At 41.4% G+C, this 24,442-nt stretch overlaps 1 protein-coding gene across 6 annotated transcripts in view; it reads right to left on the bottom strand.

Moving 5' to 3' along the window:
• Nucleotides 1-24,442, bottom strand: part of tesk2 (testis associated actin remodelling kinase 2) — a 122,665-nt gene that overhangs the window by 73,660 nt on the left and 24,563 nt on the right. For 2 of the 6 annotated variants that reach the window (XM_078561000.1, XM_078561002.1), the window contains exon 2: nt 15,086-15,373. The exons of 1 other annotated variant lie outside the window; for it this stretch is intronic. In XM_078561000.1, the coding sequence (XP_078417126.1) occupies nt 15,086-15,301 (216 nt within the window). In that variant the 5' untranslated portion in view covers nt 15,302-15,373. Of the gene's footprint in view, nt 1-10,867; nt 11,647-15,085; nt 15,374-22,135; nt 22,199-24,442 lie in introns of those variants that run through there. 3 more of the 6 variants (XM_078561003.1, XM_078561004.1, XM_078561006.1) reach the window with 3 other exon arrangements.

Raw genomic sequence — 24,442 nt, 5'->3', positions numbered from 1 at the left:
GCTGAGAGCCCACTAGGTAATAATATTCAGCAGGATTTGGAGGTCTTTGTACACAAAAATCACAGAACATTAACACTTAGGTACAGCACAAACAATTAGGAAGGCAAATGGTATGTTAGCCTTTATTGCAAGAGGCTTAGAGCATAAGAGCAAGGAAGTTTCACTGCAATTATATAAGGTTTGGGTGAAATCACTTTTTAAAAATTCTTTTCATGGGATGTGAGCATCACAGGAAGGCCAGCATTTGTTGCTCATCTCTAATTGCCCTTGAGAAGGTGGTGGGAAGCCACCTTCTTGAACCAATGCAGTCCATCTGGTGTAGATACACTTACAGTGCCATTAGAAAGGGAATCCCAGGATTTTGACCCAATGACAATGAAGGAACGGTGATATAGTTAAGAGGTCAGTGTAGCGTGGAGGGAAACCTGCAGGTGGTGGTGTTCCCATGCTTCTGCTTCCCTTGTCCTTCTAGGTGGTAGAGGTCACAAGTTTGGAAGGTGTTGTGGAAGAAGCCTTGATGATTTGCTGCAGTACATCTGTGTATGGTTCACACGGCTTCCATTGTGCATTGGTAGTGGTGGGAGTGAATGTTTAAGGTGGTGGATGGGGTGCCGATCAAGCGGGCTGCTTTGGCCTGGATAGTGTCAAGGTTTTTGAGTGTTGTCAGAGCCACACTCCACCCAGACAAGTTGAGAGTATTCCATCGTACCCCTGACTTGTGCCTTGCAGATGGTAGACAGGCTTTGGTGAGTTAGGAGAGTTATCCGCCGCAAGATTCCCAGCCTCTGACCTGCTCTTCCAACCACAGCATTTATATGGTTAGTCCAGTTAAGTTTCTGAACAACAGCAACTCCTTGGATGTTCATGTGAGGGGCCCCAGCAATGTTAATGCTGTTGAATGTCATGGGGGGATGCTTAGATACTCTCGTTGGAAATGGCCATTGCCTGGAATTTGTGGTGCAAACATTTCTTGCGACTTATCAGCCAAGCCTGAATGCTTGGGCTGTAAGTTTCACAGACTAAGACAATCAAATTGGCAAGAGTGGTCTAGATGATGAGTTTGTAGAAAGTTTTCATGACAGTTTCTTGGAGCAATGCGTTGTGGAACTGACTAGGGATAAAGCTATCTTAGATCTAGTATTGTGTAATGAAGCAGGGTTAATTAGTAATGTCATAGTAAAAGATCCACTGGGAAATTGTGATCATAATACATTCAATTCAATGTTGAGTTTGAAAGTGACATACTCCAATCGCAAACAAGTATCTTAAACTTAAACAAAACCTATTACATAGGTATGAGGGGAGAACTGGCTGCGATTAATTGGGTAAACAGGTGAAAAGGTACGGAGGTAAATAAACAGTGGCAAACATTTAAAGTAACAATTCAAAACGTTCAATAAAAATACATCCCATTGAAAAACAAAAACTCAGCAAGAAAGTCTCACCCGTGGCTCACTCAGGAAGTTAAGGATCGTATTAGATTAAAAGAAGTGGCTTAACATTGCAAAATACAGTAGCAAGTCGGACAATTGGGAGTGTTTTAGAAACCAGCAGAGGGCCACAGGTTTATAAAGAAGGGAAAAAAAGAATGAGAGTAAACTAGCCAGAAATATATGACAGGGAGAGTAGAGCGCTCGAGAAGGAACGAGAGGGGAGCCAGGAGATAAGAGCATGAGGAGAAGCAAGCGGGGAGCCAGGGAGATAAAAGAGCTGGTGGATCTCAGTGGACTGGCCAGATTTGGGGAAAGTCAAGTGTGACATCATAGGGAACTAGGTAAGTGATTGTGTAATGAGTATTTTACTTGTTCTGCTCAGTTATCTTTTAAATACTGGTACAATTTATTGGCAACTATAAGGTTTTCTTCATAATAAGGTTTCTGTAATAGCAGTAGCAAAATTTATTGGGAGTAGTAGGGTTTATTAAAAAATTAAAAATAAATAAAAATAACTAAAACTTCAAAATAAAATAAACAAAATAATTAAACTTAATACCTAAAACACATACCTGTGTAATTAAGTAACTGATAACTTTTAGTTGTAGGCGGTATTAGCTTTTAATAAGCACAGTAAATTGAAGTATACATAGGAATTATTCTAAGTTAATTAAGAAAGTAACTAAATTAAATTAACTAAATAACAAAAAAAAAATGGCAGGACAGGTGTTATGTTGTAGCTGTGGAATGTGGGAACTTCTGGACGCCAAGGCTATCTAGGGCAAATACATCTGCAGCAAGTGTAAGCAGTTAAAAGAATTCTGGATCAGGATTACTGATCTGGAAGCCGAACTGCAGATACTGCGCAACATAAGAGAGAAATAGAAGTTGATCACAACTCTTAGAATAGGGTCGTCCATTTTGGACAATGGTGAGGGACAGGAGGATGTGACCATGAGTGAGGCAGGTGAAGGAACCAAGCAGACAATTATGGAGAAGCCTCAGACTTTGCAATTGTCAAACAGGTAGGGGAGCAAAAAGGAATGTAGTGGTAGTATGGGACAGTATAGGGTCTCTGCAGCAAAGAGCGAGAGTTCAGACAGCTGTGGTGCCTGCTCAGTTTCAGGGTTCAGGGCATTTGACAGAGCTGAAGAGGAACTTACAGTGGGAGGGGGAGGATCCAGCTGTCACAGTACACGCAGTAACACCGACATAGGCAGGACAAGGGAAGCAGTTCTGCATAGTCGCTATGAACAGCTAGGCACCAAATTCAGCAGAACCTCAAAGTTAATCATCTCTGGACTATTACCTGACCAGCGTGCAAATTGACATGGGGCAAATAAGGTTAGGGAAATGAATGCATGGCTCGAAGACTGGTGTGGGAGAAGCGGTTTCTATTTTGTGGGACACTGACATCAGTGCTGGAGAATGGGGGTTATACCGTTGGGGTAGTCTAAACCTGAACTGTGCTAGGACCAGTGTTCTAGTGAGTCACATAACTAGGGAAGTAGAGAGGCCTTTAAACTAAGCACGGGGGATGAGGGAATAAGCTGAGGTAAATGTAGCAATTCAAGGGGTAGAGTCAAGGAAGCAGAGCAAAATAGCATGGGAAATGAGGGTCAGAAAATGGCAAAAAGGGACAGAGAAAAATACCTAAGAATTCACCAACAAGAATAAAAATTTCAAAAATAACAAAAAGACAAAACTAAAACCTCTGTATCTGAATGCATGTAGCATTCATAACAAAGTAGATGAATTGATAGCTCATGCTGAAGTAAATAAATATGATTTGATAGCCATTACAGAGACATAGCTGCAGGATGACGTGGATTGAATATTGAGCGGTATGTGACAATCAAGAAGCATAGGAAGCTAGGTAAAGATGGAGGGGTAACACTGTTAAACAAGGTTGGCATTGGTGCAATAGTTAGAGATGACCTTGGTTTAGGAGATCAGGATATAGAATCGGTTTGGATTGAGAAGAAGAATAGTAGGGGAAATAAGTCACTAGTAGGAGTGGCCTACAGGCCCCCTAACAATAACCACAATGTAGGATAAAATGTAAAAGATATATATTGGGTCCTTGTGATAAAGGGACAGCAATAATCATGAGTGATTTTAATCTACATATAAACTGGAAAATACAGATTGGCAGTAGTAGCCTGGATGGGTTCATAGAATGTTTTTGAGATGGTTTCTTAGGGCAACACATTCTGGAACCAACCAGGGAGCAGGTTATATTAGACTTGGTATTTTGTAATGTGACAGGATTAATTAATGACCTTACAGTAAAGGTACTCCTAGGTAGCAGCAACCACAATATGATTGAATTTTACATCCAGTTTGAAAAGTAGAAGAGTGAGTTTAAGATTAGTATTTTAAACTTAAATAAGGGCAACTATGTAGGCATGAAAGCTAAGGTAGCTGAAGTGTACTGGGATGCTAGGCTAGTGGATAGATCAATAGAGAAGCAGTTGCAGACATTTAAAGGGATATTTCAGAATACACAGAATATATATTACTACTATAAAGAAAAAAATCTATGGGGAGAACCCGCCATCTGTGATTAGCTAAACTTAAGGAAAATGTCAAACTTAAGGAAGAAGCATAGAACTGGACAAAGATGAGAGGCAGGTCAGATGATTAGTCAGGATATAATGAACAGCAGAGAATGGCTAAAAGGTCAATCAGAAAAAATAAGTTAGAGTATAAGAGGAAGCTACCTAGAAATATAAAAACGGATAGCAAGAATTTCTATAAGTATTTAAAAAGGAAACAGTAAGTAAAGTGAGTATTGGTCCTCTAGAGAGTGACAATGGGGAGTTAATTGTAGATAAGAAAATGGTGGATGAAATGAACAAATGTTTTGTTTCTGGCTTCACTATAGAAGATACAAAAAACATTCCAATAATAGCTCTAAATCAGGAACTGGAAGGGAGAGAGGAACTCGGTGAAATTACAATCACTAAGAAAGTGGTACTGAGCAACTGATGGGGCTGCGGGCTGAAAAGTCTCTGGTCCTAATAGACTTCATCCTAGAGTCTTAAAAGAGGTAGCTAATGAGGTTGGTGTTAATTTTCCAAAATTTGCTAGATTCTGGAAAGGTTCCATTAGACTGGAAAGTAGCAATTATAACCCCTCTATTCAAGAAGGGAGGGAGGCATAAAACAGGAAGCCATTGGCCAGTTAGGTTGACGTCTGTCGTGGGGAAGGTGTTCAAATCCATCATTAAGGAGGTTTTGGCTGGACACTTAAAAAAAACTCAGGGTAAATCGGGAAAAGTCAGCATGGTTTTATGAAAGGGAAATCATGTTTAACCAATTTATTGGATTCTTTGAAGGAGTGACAGGTGCTGCGGATGAAGGGGAGCCTGTAGACGTACTGAACTTGGATTTCCAGAAGGCATTTGATAAGATGCCACACTAAAGGTTATTGTGAAAATTAAAAGCTCATGGTGTAGGGGTAACATATTAGCATGGATGGAAGATTGGCTGGCTGGCAGAAAACAGTATGCATAAATGGGTCATTTCATGATTGGCAGGATGTGACAAGTGGAGTCCCACAGGGTTGTGTGCTGGGACCTCAACTTTTTGCAATTTATATCAATGACTTAGATGAAGGCAGCAAAGGCATGGTAGCTAAATTTGCAGATGACAAAGATAGGTAGGAAAGTATGTTGTAAAGAGGACATAGGGGGTTGCATTGGGATAAGGATGGGCTGCGTGAGTGGACAAAAATCTGGCAGATGGAGTATAATGTGTGAAAATGTGAAGTTGTTCACTTTGGCAGGAAGAATAAAAAAGCAGAGTATTATTAAACGGGGAACGGCTGCAGAATTCCGAGGTGCAGAGGGATCTAGGTGTTCTAGTGCATGAGTCTCAAAGTTAACGTGCAGATACAACAAGTAACTAAGGGGACTAATGGAATGCCATCCTTTATTATGAGGGGAATTGAACATTACAACACCTCATCTTCCGACTAGGCATTTTACAGCCTTCCGGACTTAACATGGAGTTCAACAACTTCAGACCATGAACTCTCTCCTCCATCCCCACCCCTTTTTTCTATATTCATTTTTATTTTTTTTATTTATTTATTTATTTCCCCCCCACTTACTTTCATTATTATTATTTCTTAAATTTATTTCCATTTTCATTCACTGTTTTGTCCCCAGCTTTTAGCCTTTTCAATCTTTTTTCCCACCACTGTTTCCCCCCCCACCCCCACTAGGGCCATCTGCCACTTTCCAGAGTGCTTACCCTGGTCCTGCTATTATCACATTCTGCTTTCCACTCTTAATGTCACCATTAGTACCTCCTTTAGCCAGCACCACCACTATTAACAACCTTTTGACCTTTTGTTTATGACATATTTCGCAATCTCTCCTATGCCTCCACCTATTGCTGGCCATCTATCCAGCTTCACCTACCCCACCCCCCTTAAACAGTATATATTTCACTACATTTCTACTTCCCTTTAGTTCTGAAGAAGAATCATATGGACTCAAAACGTTAACTTGGTCTTTCTCTCCACAGATGCTGTCAGACCTGCTGAGCTTTTCCAGCATTTTTTGTTTTAGTTTCAGATTTCCAGCATCCGCAGTATTCTGCCTTTATAAAAGTAAGGATGTTATGCTTCAGTTATACAGGGCATTGGAGATACCATGTGCAGTTTTGGTCTCCTTATTTAAGGAAGGATGTAAATGTATTGGAAGCAGTTCAGAGGTGGTTTACCGGATTGATACCTGGAATGAGTGGGTTATCTTATCAGGAAAGGTTAGACAGACTGGGCTTGTTTCCCTGGAGTTTACAAGAGTGAGGGGTGATTTGATTGAAGTATACAAGATCCTGAACAGCCTTGCTGTTCGAAAGGATGTTTCCTCGTGGGTGAGTCCAGAACTAGAGGACACTGTTTTAAAATTAGGAGTTGCCCTTTTAGGACAGAGATAAGGAGAATTTTTTTCTCTCGGAGGGTTGTGTGACTTTGGAACTCTCTCCCTCAGAAGATGGTGGAGTTGGGGTGATTGAATATTTTTAAGATAGACTTCCTTGCCTAACAAGAATCTAATCTAATCTAATTCTCCTTCCCAGAAACATGATAGGGTCCCCCTTGTCCTCACTTATCACCCCACAAGCCTCTGCATTCAAAGGATCATCCTCCGCCATTTCCGACAACTCCAGCATAATGCCACCACCAAACACATCTTCCCTTCACCACCTCTGACGGCATTCCGTAGGGATTGTTCCCTCCGGGAGACCCTGGTCCACTCCTCCATCACCCCCTACTCCTCAACCCCCACCTATGGCACCTCCCCATGCCCACACAGAAGATGCAACACCTGCCCCTTCACTTCCTCTCTCCTCACCGTCCAAGGGCCCAAACACTCCTTTCAAGTGAAGCAGCATTTCACTTGCATTTCCCCTAACTTAGTCTACTGCATTCGTTGCTCCCAATGCGGTCTCCTCTACATTGGAGAGACCAAACGCAAACTGGGCAACCACTTTGCAGAACACCTGCGGTCTGTCCGCAAGAAAGACCCTCCCTGTCGCTTGCCATTTTAACACTCCACCCTGTTCTCTTGCCCACATGTCTGTCCTTGGCTTGCTGCATTGTTCCAGTGAAGCCCAACGCAAACTGGAGGAACAGCACCTCATCTTCCGACTAGGCACTTTACAGCCTTCCGGGCTGAATATTGAATTCAACAACTTTAGATCTTAAACTCCCCCTCCCCCCATCCCCACCCCGTTTCTTCCCCCTCCCTTTTTTTTTTCAATAACTTATATAGATTCTTCTTTTCCCACCTATTTCCATTATTTTTAAATCTAAAACTAAAACTTTGTTAGTCTTTCCACCCCACCCCCACTAGAGCTGTACCTTGAGTATCCTGTCTTCCATTCTTAATTAGCACTTTTCTTAGACAATATCACCACCTTCAACACCTCTTTGATCCTTTTGTCTGTGACATCTTTTGATTATCTGCTCCTATCACTGCTTGCTTATCTCCACAATCACCACACCCTCAACTTCTCTCTCTCCCCCCGCCCCCCCACCTTAGACCAGCTTATATTTCACCTTTCTCCTAACTATACTCAGTTCTGCCGAAGGGTCATGAAGACTCGAAACGTTAACTGATTTCTTCTCCACCGATGCTGCCAGACCTGCTGAGTTTTTCCAGGTAATTCTGTTTTTGTTTTGGATTTCCAGCATCCGCAGTAGCTTTTAGCTTTTTGTTTTTAAGAATCTATGGTTATCGGTGGTAGATGGGAATGTGGAATTCAGCCATGATCATACTGACTGGCGGAGCAGGCTCAAGGGGCCAAATGGCAAACTTCTGCTCCTATTTCATGTTTGTATTTATTAAGACAGATTGAAAGAGCTTTTACACATATGAAAAAAGAGAGTAGCTAAAGTAAACATTGGTCCCTAAGAGACAGGAGAAATTATCATGGGGAATGAGGAAATGGCAGAGGCATTGAATAAATATTTTGTTTCTGTCTTCACAGGAGAAGAGACAAGTTCCATACCAGAAATAGACCTAGGGGCTAAAAAGAGTGAGAAAATTAATATCAGCAGAGAAAAAGTATTAGAGAAACTTAAGGGACTAAAATCCAACAAATCCCAGGACCTGATAACCTACACCCTAGAGTTCTAAAAGAGATAGCTGCAGAGATAGTTATGTACTGGTTTTGATTTTCCAAAATTCCTTAGATTCGGGAAGTTTGCAAATGTTACACCTCTTATCAAGAAAGGAGAGAGAGAAAACAGCGAACTACAGGTCAGTCAAGCTAACATAGAGGATTATGAATGTTCCAACGTTGAATATATTAGAGGCTGGGATAGACAAATTTTTGGTCTCTCAGGGAATTAAGGGGTATGGGAGCAGGCGGGAAAGTGAAGTTGAAACCTGAGATCAGCTATGATCGTATTGAATGATGAAGCAGGCTTGATGGGCCATATGGTCTATTCCTGCTTCCATTTCTTATGTTCTTGTGGTTGATCTGAATGTGTCCTTAAGTCCACTTTTTTGCCTGCCCCCATAATCCTTGACCTCCTTGCAAATTAAATAAAATATTTCCAATGGTGACAGTGTTCATAATGAGAAGGCATAGATTTAAGGTGTTTTTAAAAAAAACACAACAGGTGCTTAGGATTTGAAATGCACTGCTTGATGGGGAAGTGAAAACAGACCCAAAAGAGATCTTTGAAAAGGAAACAGATAAACACTTACAGGGGAAAAAAAAAAGATATAAAAGGAAGAGCGGGAAAGTGGGACTAAACTGGTTGATCTTCGAAAGAGCCGATGATTCTATTATATGATTCTATAAAAAACTGTACCGTTCTATGGTAACAGTTTCAATTTTTACAGTTACAACATTTATTTTTTGTATACAGACAAAGAAAACAAATCAATAAGAGAGAAAAAAGATATCAAAGGGCAGGTTTTTGTGCCCATGGAACATCTAATTGTCACAATGATATTTCTTAAACAATTAATTAATTTAGCAATGCAATAACTGTTAGAATAGGAAAACATAGGAGCCAACTGTATACAGCAAGGTCATGAATCGCTGAAAGCTAGTATGCAGGTACAGCAGATAATAAGGAAGGCAAATGGAATTTTGGCATTTATTGCTAAAGGAATAGAGTATAAAAATAGGGACGTGTTGTTGCAACTGTACAAGGCATTGGTGAGACCGCACTTGAAGTACTGTGCACAGTTTTGGTCCCCTTACTTGAGGAAGGATGTAGTTGCATTGGAGGTGGTTCAGAGGAGGTTCGCTAGATTGATTCCAGAGATGAGGGGCTTGTCTTATAAGGAGAGATTGACCAGTTTAGGCCTATATTCGCTAGAGTTTAGAAGGATGAGAGGAGATCCAATTGAGGTATATAAGCTGCTAAAGGGGATAGACAAAGTAGACGCGGAGCGGATGTTTTCCCTTCTGGAGCATTCTAGAATGAGAGATGAGAGGCCATAGTTTTAGGCTAAGGGGTGGTAGATTTAAATCAGAGATGAGGAGGAATTACTTTTCTCAAAGGGTCGCGAATCTGTGGAATTCATTGCCTCAGAATGCAGTGGATGCCGGGAAGCTGAATAAATTTGAGGAGATAAGCAGATTTTTAATTAGTAATGGGTTGAAAGGTTATGGGGAGAGGGCGGGAAATTGGAGTTGAGGCTGAAATGAGATCAGCCATGATCGTATTAAATGGCGGGGCAGGCTCGGGGGGCTGAATTGTCTATTCCTGCTCCTAGTTTTTATTTTCTTATAAACAGTAAATAAGATTGGTTACGGTAGAAGTGTTGACTGAGGGAGGTAATATTTGCTAGGAAGTTAGGAGAATTCCCTTCTACTCTTTGCATAGTGCCAGGAAATCTTTTATGTCTGCCAGCTCAGTTAGCAGGACCTCTATTTAATGTTTCATCGAAAAGAGTATATCTTCCAATAATCAGCACTTTAGTGCATACTGCACCCAAAGTATCAACCAAATTAGGGCCCAAATTCTCTGGTCACCCAACCGTCGGAGACCGAACGTAACCCCAAACTACTCTACGGGACCCCTCAGAAATCCCAACACACTGACTCTGTGGGAAATGCCCAGGAAGTTGGAGCTTCCAATGGGCAATTCCCCAGCTTCCTTGTACACTCCAAAAAAATCTCAACTCTGAGTTAGAGTTGGGTGGTTCTGACTTATATACTTGAAAAGTTATCCAGGAAATGTCAGATAGAAAAATCCTGGGTAACTGTACAACTGACAACGCACCCCACCTCCACCTCCCCCATCACCCCAACCTGACCCACCTCTGCCCCACTCCAACGACTCTCTTGCCCACCCTACCCTCTTTCCTCACCCACCCTGCAACACTATTTACTAATACACTGAAAAGCTTTGAGACAACTAAACAGCTTTTCAGTGTATTAGGGAACACTTACCAGAATACAACAACTCGTGCCATAAAAGAGGCCTTTGCTGTATCTGCTGCATTCAGCAATTTCTTGGTATAACAGGGAATAAATCGAATCAGAAGACTCTTTTGTCATGGTGGGGACCTCAGAAGGAGGAAAAGATGGTTCATCCACTTGGCGCTTCTGGTTGAAAATGGCTGAAAACTCTTCAGCCTTATCTTTGCACTCATATGCTTGGCTCCATTATCATTAATGGTGGGATGTTAACGGAGCCTCCTCCTCCCTGTTGTTAACGGCCAGAATAGATGCCAATTTTGAGTTGATAAATCTATTCTGAATCTATCCCATTTAGCATGGTGGAATTGCCACACAGTATGATGGAGGGTGTCCTCAGTGCGATGTTGGAACTTCATCTCCACAAGGCCTGTGCAGTGGTCACACCAACCAACACGATCATGGACAGATACAGCTGCAACAAGTAGATTAATGAGAACACAGTCAAATAGTTTTTTTGTGTGCTGGTTTTCTCACCACTTGCCACAAGACCAGTGCGGCAGCTATTTCCTTCAGGACTCCGCTAGCTTGGTCAGCAGTGGTACTATTGAGTCACTTTTGGTAATGAACATCGAAACCTCCACCCAGAGTCCATTCCGTGCCGATGTTACCCTCAGTGTTTTTTTCAAGTGGTGGATAAGTACTCATTCATCAGCTGAGGGAGAGCACCAAGTGGTAATCAGGAGCTTTCCTTGTCCAGGTTTGACCTGATGCCATAAGGCTTCATAGGGTTAGAGTCAATGTTTAGGACTTCCAAGGGTACTCTCTCCAAACAGCATACCACTGTGCTGCTACCTCTGGTGGGTATGTCCTGCTGGTGGGATAGTCATAATGAGGGATAGCATTTGAGGAGTCTGGGACATTGGCAGTAAGGTATGATTCTGAGAGTTTTTTTTTTAAATTTGTTCATAGGATCTGGGCACCACTGGTTAGGCCAGCATTTATTGTCCATCCCTAATTACCCTTGCTCAGAGGGCACCTTTTAAGAGCCAACCACATTGGCTCTTATATAGCATGACTATATAAGGATGTCACTTGACTAGTGTGTGGGACAGCTCTCTCAATTTTGACACAAGTCTCTGAATGCTCGTGAGGAAGAATATCCAGGGTAAACTGGGCTGGATGTGTCGAGTGCCTAGGTTGATGTCTTCTGGTCCAACTGGTTTTCTTAATTTTTTTTATAATAGTTTCATACAACAGAGCAGCTTGCTAGGCCATTTCAGAGGGCTGCTGTGAGTTTGGGGTCACATATTGGCAAGATCAGTTAAGGACAGTAGATTTGCTTCACTGAAGGACATCAGTGAACATAAGGGTCTCAATTGGCTTATGGGCAGGAGGGCTGTCCTCAACCCTTCCCGCCCTGAACTTAATTGGGTGGGGTGATTGTTGGGGGGGGGGGGGGGGGGGGGGGGGGGGGGGGGGCGCCTGGTGATGGTAGTGGTGAAGATCGCAAAGGCAACAGGGGTTTTCACCCCTCAAGTATACAGGACACCCCCGCACCCCACCACCCAATAATCTTCCTGATGAAAGGTGACAAACCTGAAAACATTAACTCTGTTTCTCTCTCCACAGCTGCTGCCAGACCTGCTGACTATTTCCAGCATGTTCTGTTTTTACTTCTGGATTACTAAGCCAGTGACATAACCATATGCCACCATAACCATGCTATAATTTACTCTGATTTTATGGTTTTAATTGCTATGGATAAGCTTCAGAATCCAGGTCATGGACAGAACTTGTATTTCTATAGCGCCTTTCACAACCTCAGGAAGTGCCAAAGTGCTTTAGAGGCAATTAAATACATTTAAAGTGCACTGTTGTAATCTAGGGAACATGGCACCCAATTTGCACACTGGAAGGGCCCACAAAAAGCAATGGGATAAATTAATTGATGACCTGACTTTTTGGTGGTGGCGTAAGTCATAAATGTTGGCTAGGACACCAGGAGAATTCCCTTGCTCTTCTGCGAATAGTGTCATTTGATCTCTTCCCTTCCAACCAAGGGACCACAAGGGGCCAATTTAACACTATTTGAAAAGCAGCACCTTCGACAATGCAGCATGCCCTCAGTGCTGCATGCAAGTATCAGTATCTATTGGAGTCTTGACCTAGTGGGTTTAAGTCCCATCAGATTTGAAGGACCGGTGTACGCGTTTAAATGGCTTTAGTGCTCCAATATTTATACACTGATGATTTTTATGTTTTGTTTTCATCAAAGAAGTCAGTCTAAAAATGCCAGTAATTTCGTGGACTACTCGGTAATTTATGGACTAAATCACAACTCTCAGGTGATTTCTATGGGGGAGGTCCATCAAAATCTATAGGTACTTATCTAGGAAGGGGATTGAACAAATTCAGTTGCAATAGCTCATTTAAAAATGTGAATACCTAACCTTTCCTAATTTACAAATTAATGGAACCGCTCCATAAAACCTATATAAAACACTATCTCAAAACAAAAAAAAAAGTTAAGTCACGAATATGGTATTTATCTCAATGCCATAAGAAAATTAATTTTGTGTACACTTTGTAAAATGCAAGGTGGTCCAAAGTGGATTTGTGTACAAAATATATGTGCTTATTCAAAGCTGTGTTGCTAGTCCTGCTGTTTCAATGAAGCAGATGCATAGAATTCAAATGATATGCACAGAAAGAGACTATCTGACCCATTTTGCCTGTACCATCTCTTTGGTAGTGCTAACCAATTAATCCCAGTCCCCTGTTCTTTCCCTATATCATGGAATAAGTGTCACAAACTGTACTGGTAAATTTTGCACAATACCTAATTTAAATCTCAGAAGTTCATCTTCGATCACAAAAGAAAATTATATTTCACACACAGATGGAAAGGTTAAGGAAAACAATAAAAGAAACTCGAAACACAATGGGCCTCAGACCTTGTCACTTTGCTGTGGACTAGCTAGTAGTGGAACACTGCCAATGTCACTAAACGTTGCTGTTGCTAATTCAAATTTGCATTCACAAAACAAAGATTTCAGAAAAACCAGACTGACCACTTTGCATAGTAGAACATACTGATCATATGACTGAAATCTCTGGTTAAGTTAGGAAACAGTACACTGCCACCAAATGTCATATTAAAAAGCTTGTACGTTACAAATGAGTGGTGGAATGCTAGTTCAATCCACATTCTATTCCACAGTGAATGTAGAATGCTCAACAGGCCTGTACAGCAACTAATGCCTGTTTTACAGGAGCATTAGGTGTAACTATGTGGTCTAGCTATAGTGGGAGAAAATACTAGGTTTCATAATTTCCTTCATTTTCTAATTTTAGTTAAAAAAAAGTAGAGGGCATAAAACAGAGCATATTATAAGTATAAATCACTAATAGATCAAACATCTATGTTTAGAGCCGGGCTACCCAACCACATCCTACCATCCATCCTCCCTGCCACCAAGAAAAAGATCAATCAACATTAGCAAATTGTTTCAGGGAGAAAAGTCAACTTGTATTCCCATTGAGCCATTAATCAGCATTTTGCAGCTGCACAGTCAAATCAAAAAGTTACTCCAAATCAGATCGGGAGCGAATGAGCTATGTGAATGAAAGAATGCAAACTATCAGCCCAACAGTGAGAACTGAGCAGTATTCAGTAATTTTTTTTTTAAACCAGGCAGCATGGGTATACTGGCCAAGTCAGTGCAGCAGGAGGAGAAAGCAGCAGCCTAGGAGCACACAAGAGTATACAGTAGGTATTAACCCAGGCAGCAGGGTGGCCACTTTAAACCCTGGGCAATTTTAGAAAGTGCTAATAGGCTATAAAAGATAACTATTATTTCACCAAAAAAGCAAAATAGATAAAATTATAAGAGTTCTTTACAAGTGGTTAGTTTTACAGAGACTGACTGCTGAAATTCAAATCTTATTTCAGTTTCTGATAATATATAAAAATCAAAAATAGAAAATGCTGGAAATACTGAGATCAGGCAGCATCTGTGGAGGGAAAAACAGAGTTAACATTTTAAGTCTGTGACCTTTCATCAGAACCCCACACATCTGAAACGTCGATTGTTTTTCTCTCCACAGATGCTGCGTGACCCGCTCAGTATTTCCAGCATTTTGTTTTTATTTTTGTTTTCCAGCATCTGCCATATTTTGCTTTTGCATCCAGTAATATGAAACTTAAAAGAAAAGCATGGCTAATGTTGTCTATTGTAGACTAAAGCAAGTGCTTTAATGATTTGGCTCCTGGGTGATGGACAAACCATGTGGCATATTATTGTGTTTGCCATGCCTTTGCTTTCAGTAATATATATCCTGATCAAAGGGACATTAAGCATGGCAAACACAATAATATGCCACGTGGTTTGACCATCACCCAGGAGCCAAATCGTTAAAGCACTTGCTTTAGTCTACAATAGAGAACATTAGCCATGCATTTTCTTTTAAGTTTCATCAGTTCTAATTGAGGTTTCAAAATATTTCACATATGAAGACTAGGCTTCATCCTTCTTGATCAACAACAAATTACACAACTGCCATTGAGAAACATGAATTCATACTATCCATTCCCCCATTCCCTTTGGTTGGCCTCCAAACAGTATTGTTTAACAGCATAAATAAGGAAGGGGTGGGCAGTTTTTAAAAATGATCACATTTCATAAGAGATTATAGGTCTTTCACTGCCAGTTATATTTTACAGAATGAGAGTACTAACATGCACCAACTAACCTTGTAGACTTCAGAGAAAAATCCAGATCCTATTTTCTCACAGATGAAATCATCAAGCCTAGTAAGTCTGGAGACAGCACTACTCAGGGCTCTGTATGATGAAGGGAACACTGTCCCTGATTGAGCAACACCACCTTCCCTATTGCCATCAAAATCTTCCAATCGTTCATGTCTTGATGGTAAACCCGCTATCGAATTCCTTTTGTTTCGATCCATTCCAGAGTGTAGCAAAATGGCTTTCACATCTTAGCATCCAGAATTCTTTTCAATGATTTAGTTGGACTCAAACTGAAGGACAGAAAAACATATGTTTAGTAATTCAATAAAAAAACCTATTGACCTACCTCTCCCCATAACAACACTAAACACAAAATTACCACTGCTTTTGTTATCAAGCTAGTGATGAAAAATCTGACAGGAAACCTTTATATTCTGCTTTTCCCCTCACTATTAATTGCTTGTGCACGGGACATCAATTTATAAATTTTCTTCAATATTAGCATTAGACTCCAGCACAGTCAACTGTGTACTCAGCTTCTCCAGAATTCCTCACAGTGCTTAGGAGACTTCCCTCCTATTTTTGTGGTTCCAGTACATTTATTCAAATTATTGCTACAGTTTCACTCCTCACAAGCAATTCTCTGGCATTAAACAACTGAATTCTCATCCCCATATAAAAAATCCAAGGGCAGAGGGCACAAATTTAAGATAATTGGCAAAAGATCAGGGGCAGGAGAGGAGGAGAATTTTTTTTTAAATAAAATGCAGCAAGCAGTTATGATCTGGAATGCAGTACCCCCACCCCCACCCCTTTCCGATCCCCTTTTTTTCCAATAATTTATATATATTTTTCTTTTCCCACCTATTTCCATTATTTTTAAATGTATTTCCATCCATTGTTTTATCTCTACCTTTTAGCCTATTTCGATCCCTTCCCCACAACCCACCCCCACTAGGGCTATCTGTACCTTGCTTGTCCTGCTTTCTACCCTTAATGTCACCTATTATCACATTCCTTAGATAATATCACCACCTTCAACACCTCTTTATCCTTTTGTCTATGACATCTTTTGGCTATCTCCACCTATCACTGGCCCTCTATCCAGCTCTACCTGTCCCACCCATCTCCCCCCCCCTCCAAAACCAGCTTATATTTCACGTCTTTTCTATTTTTCCTTAGTCCTGTTGAAGAGTCATAAGGACTCGAAATGTTAACCGCGTTCCTCTCCGCAGATGCTGTCAGACCTGCTGAGTTTTTCCAGGTATTTTTATTTTTGTTTTGGAATTCCAGCATCCGCAGTTTTTTTGCTTTTACCCTAAAAGGGTGATGGAAGCAGATTTAAGCGGAAGTAACTTTCAAAAGGGAGCTAAGCATGTATTTCTAAAGGAAAAATTTGCAGGGTTAAGGGGAAAAAGCAGGGTGTGGAACTTTCTGGATAGCTTTCAAAGAGCCAGCACATGCACAATGGGCCAAACAACCTACTTTTCTGCTGAAACCCAATACCTTGAACTAACAAAAATCAACAGATCTCAGTCTTAAATTTCAATTGACTCAACATCCACAGCCTTTTGGAGGAAATAATTCCAGATTTCCACTACCCTGTGTGTGCAAAATGTGCTTCTTCCTTTCACTCCTAAATGGCCTAGTTCTAATTTAAAGATTATGCCTCCTTGGCCTCGAAATCCCCACTAGGGAAAAAGAGTTTCACTGCAGCTACCCTATCAAATCTCCAAATAATTATAAACACTGCAACTTGATCGCCATTCCCCCGTCTAAACTCAAGTGAATACAAACCAAATCTATGCAACCTGTCCTAATTCAACACTAAATCCAGTATCGTTATGGAGAATTGGAGATGTACCCCCCTTTAAGATCAATACATATATATATATAAAAAAGATTCGCTGCTCAAAATTGAATGCAGTAATCCAACTGGGGTCTAACCAATGATCTGTGCAACCAAACAATTGCTTTCTCATGTTTGCATTCCAACCCCTCGAGATAAAGACTAACATTCCAACAGTCTGTTTACCTTCTGTATCAGAATGATTTGCATACATGTAGAATTAACACCTTTTATTCTTCCAAGACTCCTGGTGTCTCACCATGAAGAAAACATCACAATTTGTCTCTTGGGTCCAAAGTGGATAGCCTCATACTTCCCCACATAGAGCTGCATGCATTATAGATCTGCCCAGATTCTGCTTGTACCTTTGTAACTTTCTGCTCCCACCTATACAACATACTATGCCTAACTTAGTGTCATCTGCCAATTTAGATGTACAGCTCTTTATTCCTTCATGCTAGTCACTGGTATAAATTCTGACAAGCAGAAGTCTCATTACAGTTCCTTAGACCGCTGCATGCCTTTTGTCATATCCCACCAATGAGAACATCTCCTTTATCCCTACTCTGTCATGTATCTGCCAACCAATTACCAACATATGTCACAAGATTCCCTCCATTGCCATGTGCTTTCATTTTGTGAAAAATCTCCTCTGCAGAACCTTAACAAATACCTTCCAGCAGTCCATACAGGTAACATCCACAGACACTCTCCTATCCACCATTCTCATACCCTCCTTTTCCAATGATAGAGTCCAGTAATTTTCCACAACTGATGTTATAAACACACTAGCCTTTATTTCTAGCAGGAATAGAATTGAAAAAGAGGGAAATTATGCTAAACCTGTACTGAACATTCAGTACAACATGCAGCCATATTAAAAAATGAATAGAGGCACTGGAGAGGGTACAGAGAGGCAAGGGTGATACCCAAAATGCATGGGTATATAGGCTGCATTTCTTTTTTCTTGAAAAAAAAGGCTGAGGGGTGACCTAATAGATCTTTAAAATTATGAAAGATTTTGATAGAGAAACATGTGGGGAAGAGCATAACTGGAGGCCATCAAGAAAAGAGTCACCAAGAAATCCAACAGAGAACTCAGAAGAAACTTCTTCACTCAAAGGCTGGTAAGAGTTTGGAGCTCACTACCACAGGAAGTGGTTGAAGTGAATAGTATAGGTGCATTTAAGGAGGAGACGCTAGACAAGCATATGAAGGAGAAGGGAATAAATCATTATAATGGTAGATTTAGAAGACCTTGGTGTCATATTTGATCCTGAAATGAGCTTCCTGCCATATACTCTTACCATCACCAAGACCACCTATTTCCACCTTTGTAACATTTCCCAATTTCATCTGTCTCAGCTTATCTGCTGCTGAAACTCTAATTCATGCCATTGGTGCCTCTCAGGCAGGCAGGCACCAGTCAGTCTCGGGACGATGGACTGTGCCCAGGGTGTATATCCCTTCCGTACTGAACATTGTCTGTTGTAGCTGTTTCGCATGTGGCAATCCCTTCCATAGCTGGCACAATGAACAGCAGTGGCCTAAGGTCAACTGATGGTTTTTCCTTCCAGCAGGCTCTCTTTTCCGCCATCTGGTCATTTCTTTTGTCTTCTGCTTTTTCCACACTCTTCCTGACTGCTTGTCTCCAGGCATTCCAGTCAGCAGCAAGGACTTCCCATGCATCGACTCCGATCCCAGTTAACTTGAAGTCTCATTTGCAGACATCCTTGTATTGCAGACGTGAGCAACTCATTGGTCTCATGCAGATAGCAAGCTCACCATAGAGCATGTCTTTGGGGATGCGGCTGAAATCCATTCGGCTCACACAACCCAGCTAACAGAGTCACCACTCACTCAAGAGGGCAAACATGCTGGGCATCCCTGCACGCTGGTGTATTGCCAAATTCAGCACACTGTTTTGCCAGAGGATGCTCAGTATTCACCTGAGGCAGTGGAGGTGGAAGCTGTTCAACTGCTTTTCTTGGCTTGCATAAGTTGCCTATGCTTCACTATTGTGAAGGAGGATGCTGAGGGCACCTCTAGAGTTGATTATTCCAACACACTCCTGGCTGGTCTCCCGCATTCTACCTTCTGTAAACTTGAGGTCATCCAAAGCTATGCTATCCTAACTCGCACCAAGTCCTGTTCACAGAGCACCCCTGTGCTTGCTGACCGACACTGGCTCCCAGTCAAGGAAAGTCCGATTTTAAAATTCTAATCCTTGTTTTCAAATCCCTTCATGTCCTCACTGCTCCCTTTTTCTGTAATCTCTTCCAACTGCACAACCCTCTGAAATGTCAGCGCTCATGTAATTTTGGCACCTTGAGCATCCCAATTTTAATCGCTCCATCATCGGTGGCCATACCTTCAGCTGCCAAGGCCCCTAGCTGTGGAATTTGTTCCCTACATCTCAGCCTCTACAGAAGCCTTTCCTGCGTTAAGACCCTTCTTAAAACCTCTCTCTTTGACAAAGCTTTTGATCATTTGACCTAATATCTCCTTATGTGGTTGGTCTTGTGTTTTGTTAATTCAGATTATTTTGCCCTGTGGCAAGATGCTGACATGGCTGATGAGATGGTGCAGCAGTTCGAGTACAAGGATCGACAAATATGGAAGCATTTAGCAAAAATACTATGGTCATAATGAGAGATTTTAGAATTGGGAATTATGCCTTTGGATTAGAAAATTGTAAATATCATTCCATTATTTTGTTTTATAATGCTCCTGTGAAGGGCCCTTGGATGTGTTATTATGTTAAAGGAAATAAAATAATAGAAGTTGTTGTTCTAACATCCACCACTGCTCAGTACAAAATTTTGCAGTCTCTCCCTTTCATCACAATTTGGAATTTTGGCATAAATTAATCGCACAGAGCAGGTCTCAGTGCAGCTTGTAGATTTTTGTCCCACAGCTTCAAAAAGTACTTTGCTTCAAAGTAGTTGCTGAGAATATTGATGTTACTCACAATAAGTCCATGTCATGGAAGAATGAGTCAAAGCTAGTCTTTTACCTCAAGCAGGTTTATTCTCAAGACAGCTCTGCAACGTAGCAGACTCTCCCAGCCCCTTCCACACTGGAGTGTTACAGCTGTGAACCAATGTCCATCTCCTGTTTTTTTTGAGTGAAACCCTTTTTATTTCACAGTAAATGGTCATAAATAGGAGCTTCTACAAGCTTCACTGAGCTATACAATGCAATTGCCAGTCAACAAGGAGATTGTTATTGGGCCTTGACAATGTAATTACGGATACATTGACAGTTGACACCCATGGGACTCGCCACAGCCACGCTTGCTCTCTATCCAGAATATGGTTGGCTGCTGTTTGGCAATTGCCATGATGTGTTCTTTTGGAGTTACTCAATAGCTAGTTGAGCTTGCTTTTCTCTTGTTGGCCTGGAACTGTTGCTGGTAAAACTGTTGTCAATGACACCTCCGTTCTCTGTAGAATGTTGCTGGTGTTCCCATGATGCTGTGTTAAACCATGTTAAACATCAATTTCCCAGATAACCAACAAGCAGTAACTATGGAAGTAAAGCACATGACAATCAAAAAACATTCACACACGCTGCTTTTTGGTTTTCCGTTCTATCAACAAAATGCACAGAAGGTTAAGGTGCGTATGCACATGCCATATAAATGAGTTGAAATCACATGCCCAACGATTTAGAATTCCAAAACATCAAGTTCTGAACAATTCTTCCATGTATATGAAATTTATTACCTTGGCTAAGTCACAACCAGCTTCAATTTAGCCACTGTTAAGGTCACCAAGGCAGCAAATATTTTTCAGGTCAGTGCCTCGAGGCTTATCCAAAATGAACAAGTATTTAGCATTTATTTCAAGTGTTGCAGTAGAAACTTTTGCAGGGTAAGTTTTACATATTGTAAAGGTACTGAAGGCTAATTTTGTGATCTGAATACTTCAAGATGTCAATCATTTCTTTTGTACAATTTTTAAGTCCTCTGACGACAGCTCGAGGTGATATGTCAGATCCACTTTAATGGAAATATACCAAATGGACACAATAATGACATACTGCAACTTTCTTCTCTCTAGGTAAATGGGATTGCAGTGTACCCTGATCAGGATTCTTTTCCAAAAGTCCTTCCATCAATGCCACCTCATAACTAGGCATTAGCAAACATAAGGAAACTATAAAAGGTGACTCATGTTGAATTTTTCCTAACTTATTTCTTAACCTTTCTTATGGGGAAAAATATTTTCCACTGGTAAATACTAGTTTCTTCCAAAGATCATGAAATCCGCAAGTAATAAATCATGATCACAAAATCACATACAATGCTGCCATAACAATACCAGACCACAGCACGGCACTGCGTCATCCTGCCATCTCCATCCGTAGGCTATTCAACTCCTTAAGCCTGCTTTTGCCATTCAATAAGATCAGATGGATGCAAAGATCCATGGGCACTACTTTGGAGAGGAGTGAGGAGTTATCCTTGGTGTCCTCTGGCCAATATTTATCCCTCAATCGACATCACAAAACAGATGATCTGGTCATTATCACAGTGCTGCTTGCGGGAGCTTGCTATGTACAAATAAGCTGCTACATTATTACAGTCACTACACTTCAAAAGTACTTCACTGGGACAGCCTGTGGTCACGTAAGATGCTACATAAAATGCAAGCATTTCTTCCTTTACCATCAGACTACTGCTACTTCTTTGGCAGTCCCTCGAGATTGAGGATGACTTGCTTCCACTCCGATTTGATGGGTTCTGAAATGACTGATAAGTTCGATGTGCAATCTGCAGACTCTGCCAAATGTGGGAAAGATGATGCTTGAAGGATTGGCTAGATGGGTTGTTTGGAGGTTTGTGTGGTCCCTCCAATGCCTCAACTTCACCTCTGCATGCTCCCAACAAAGTCTCTCCAGGTGTTTCATGCCTTCCCGAATGAGCCTTCTCCATTTCTCCAGTGCTTTTGAAGGTGCTTGCTGTAGGTTGTCCAAGTCTCCGAAGCATATAGAAGCACATGGATCACTGGTACCTGGTAAATTGGACTACTACTTCTGGTCAGGAACACAAACATTCCTGAAATTTCTCATTGAGAGGTTGGCATTTCACCACTGCAGGAACAATTACACAGAATGGACTAAAATGCTTCTTTACTCAAAGTAACTTGCATCACTAAATTGTGTTACCTAAATTGCCAGAGACAAAAAAAATCCTCACCTACATTTTAAATCTGAAAAACAACAGAAAACGTTGGAAATATGCAGCAGGTTATGGCAGCATCTGTGGAGAGAAACAGAGTTAATATTTCAGGTCTGTAACTTTCTATAGTTCTGATGAAAGGTCAAAGATGCAACAGAATTTGAGCAAGGGGTGGGTGGTTCAAGAACAAAAGGAAGTCTGTGATAGTGTGGAGAGATTGAAGGGCAAAAGAGTTAGTCTTCCAGGGCCAAAGGGAATGGTAATGGGGTAAGAAAAGAAACAAAAAAAAAGACATTCAATCCCTCCAGTCTTCCACCCTACCAAGTGGGTTGCCAACTGTGATTATCACAGAATCACAGTGCAGAAGAGGCCCTTCAGCCCATCGAGTCTGCACCAACACGTGAGAAACACCTGACCTACCTACCTAATCCCATTTACCAGCACTTGGCCTTGAACGTTATGACATGCCAAGTGCTCATCCAGGTACTTTTTAAAGGATGTGAGGCAACCCACCTCCACCACCCTCCCAGTCAGTGCATTCCAGACCGTCACCACCCTCTGGGTCAAAAAGTTTTTCCTCACATCCCCCCTAAACCTCCTGCCTCTCACCTTGAACTTATGCCCCCTCAATACTGACCCTTCAACTAAGGGGAACAGCTGCTCCCTATACACCCTGTCCATGCCCCTCATAATCTTGTACACCTCGATCAGGTCACCCCTCAGTCTTCTCTGCTCCAACGAAAACAACCCAAGCCTATCCAACTAAATTAAATGCATTCCTGGATGTTTCAACACATGATGAGCCCCACACTCCAGCCATTAGTCAGCCAACACATCCGTCCTTGTGAGGCACTGCCTTCCTACACCAATTGGAAAACAACAAGACTCAATAGTCAATTGGATAATGCTTGACTGTCAGCCAAACAAACAGTCTTTTTTTTCCAATTTTCAAAATTATTATATCTGGCAAAGGGAAATGTTTAAAGAAAATTTTTGTTTTAAATATTCCTATGATCTATCTCCGGAGTTGCACGTGGCAGTATCCTGGGAGATTGATTTTCAATTCCTGGAGACTCCAGGCCAACCATGGAGGATTGGCAATCTAACCTATCACATACCTTCCTTTTCTCCCTGTACTACCCATCTCCTGCTCAAAGCCTATTACATTTCTAACATTCCCCAGTTCTGATGAAAGGTCATAGACCTGAAACATTAACTCTGTTCCTCTCCACAGAAGCTGCCATAACATGAGTATTGGTAACATTTGCTGTCTTTATTTCAGATTTCCAGCATCTGCAATATTCTGCTTTCTACTTTTTATCTACTTTGTTTAGAATAAAAATAAAGCAGTACAAAATAACTTAAGGCTAACAGAATGTGCTCTTTTCAGCAGCTTAACTTGTTTCTATACAAGCTATCCCATAGCTGGAATCAAACATGATTTTGTGGATAATAATTGGTAGCACTGGCTCAGCCAATTTATTTATAATTTACAATTAAGTGAAAGTATTTTGCAGCAAATACAAAGCTGTGATGAAGAGAAGAGTGCTACGCAACGGTGGCTTGGCATAATTGTGATTTAATGCTCCATTTCTATGACAAGACTAACACAGATGAAGTAGTTTACAATGGCACAAGACCCATTCAAAAGGGGATTTTCTAGAAGCTAAGGTAGAAACAGTACTGTTTGGTGTTAAAACTGATGAATTGCTTTTGGCCATAGGCAGGCTAAACTCAGTCTATTTACACAGATCAGCAATGTAATTTGACATTATTTGTCTTTCTGCACTTTCCTCTGACGTCAGGAGAGTAAAATTGCGAGTGCTATTTTGCTGTACCTACACAGTTTTTCAAATATGTCTGAATTTGTTTGCATTACAAGGTAGGTAAATGTAGATAAGGTATAGATCAGCCATGATTCAACTCAGGCTTGTCTAACCCCCAGCCCGCAGGCCAAATCCGACCCACCAAGACACTGCATCTGGCCCACAGCGCCAGTGTTCAAACTACGGGTAAGTTCAATGAAAGATCCTGCAAGGAGCTCCTCCTCCAAACTCAGGCCGTTTCTGTCCCATGCTGCTGCTGATAGGCTCACTGGCGAATTAGGGTGAAGTGAGGAAGCTCGTCTCTTCACACCATTCCGAATTCCTCCTCTGTGGTAAGATGTGCAAACCTCTCAGGCCCAGGTGGGGAGTGAGCATCTGAGAGAGCGAGAGTGCAGGTAAGAGTCTGTGTGGGTGAGAGCGCGAATGAGCGAGAGAGAGTCTGTGTGAGCGAGATCATGAGTGGGTGAATCTGGGCCAGCTAGTGGGCGAGAGCAATAAC

Source organism: Cetorhinus maximus, chromosome 17, assembly GCF_964194155.1.
Source record: "Cetorhinus maximus chromosome 17, sCetMax3.hap1.1, whole genome shotgun sequence".
NCBI classification, from domain to species: Eukaryota; Metazoa; Chordata; class Chondrichthyes; order Lamniformes; family Cetorhinidae; genus Cetorhinus; species Cetorhinus maximus.
Note: the sequence above shows the minus strand (reverse complement) of the source record. Positions and strands in the feature narration are given on the sequence as shown.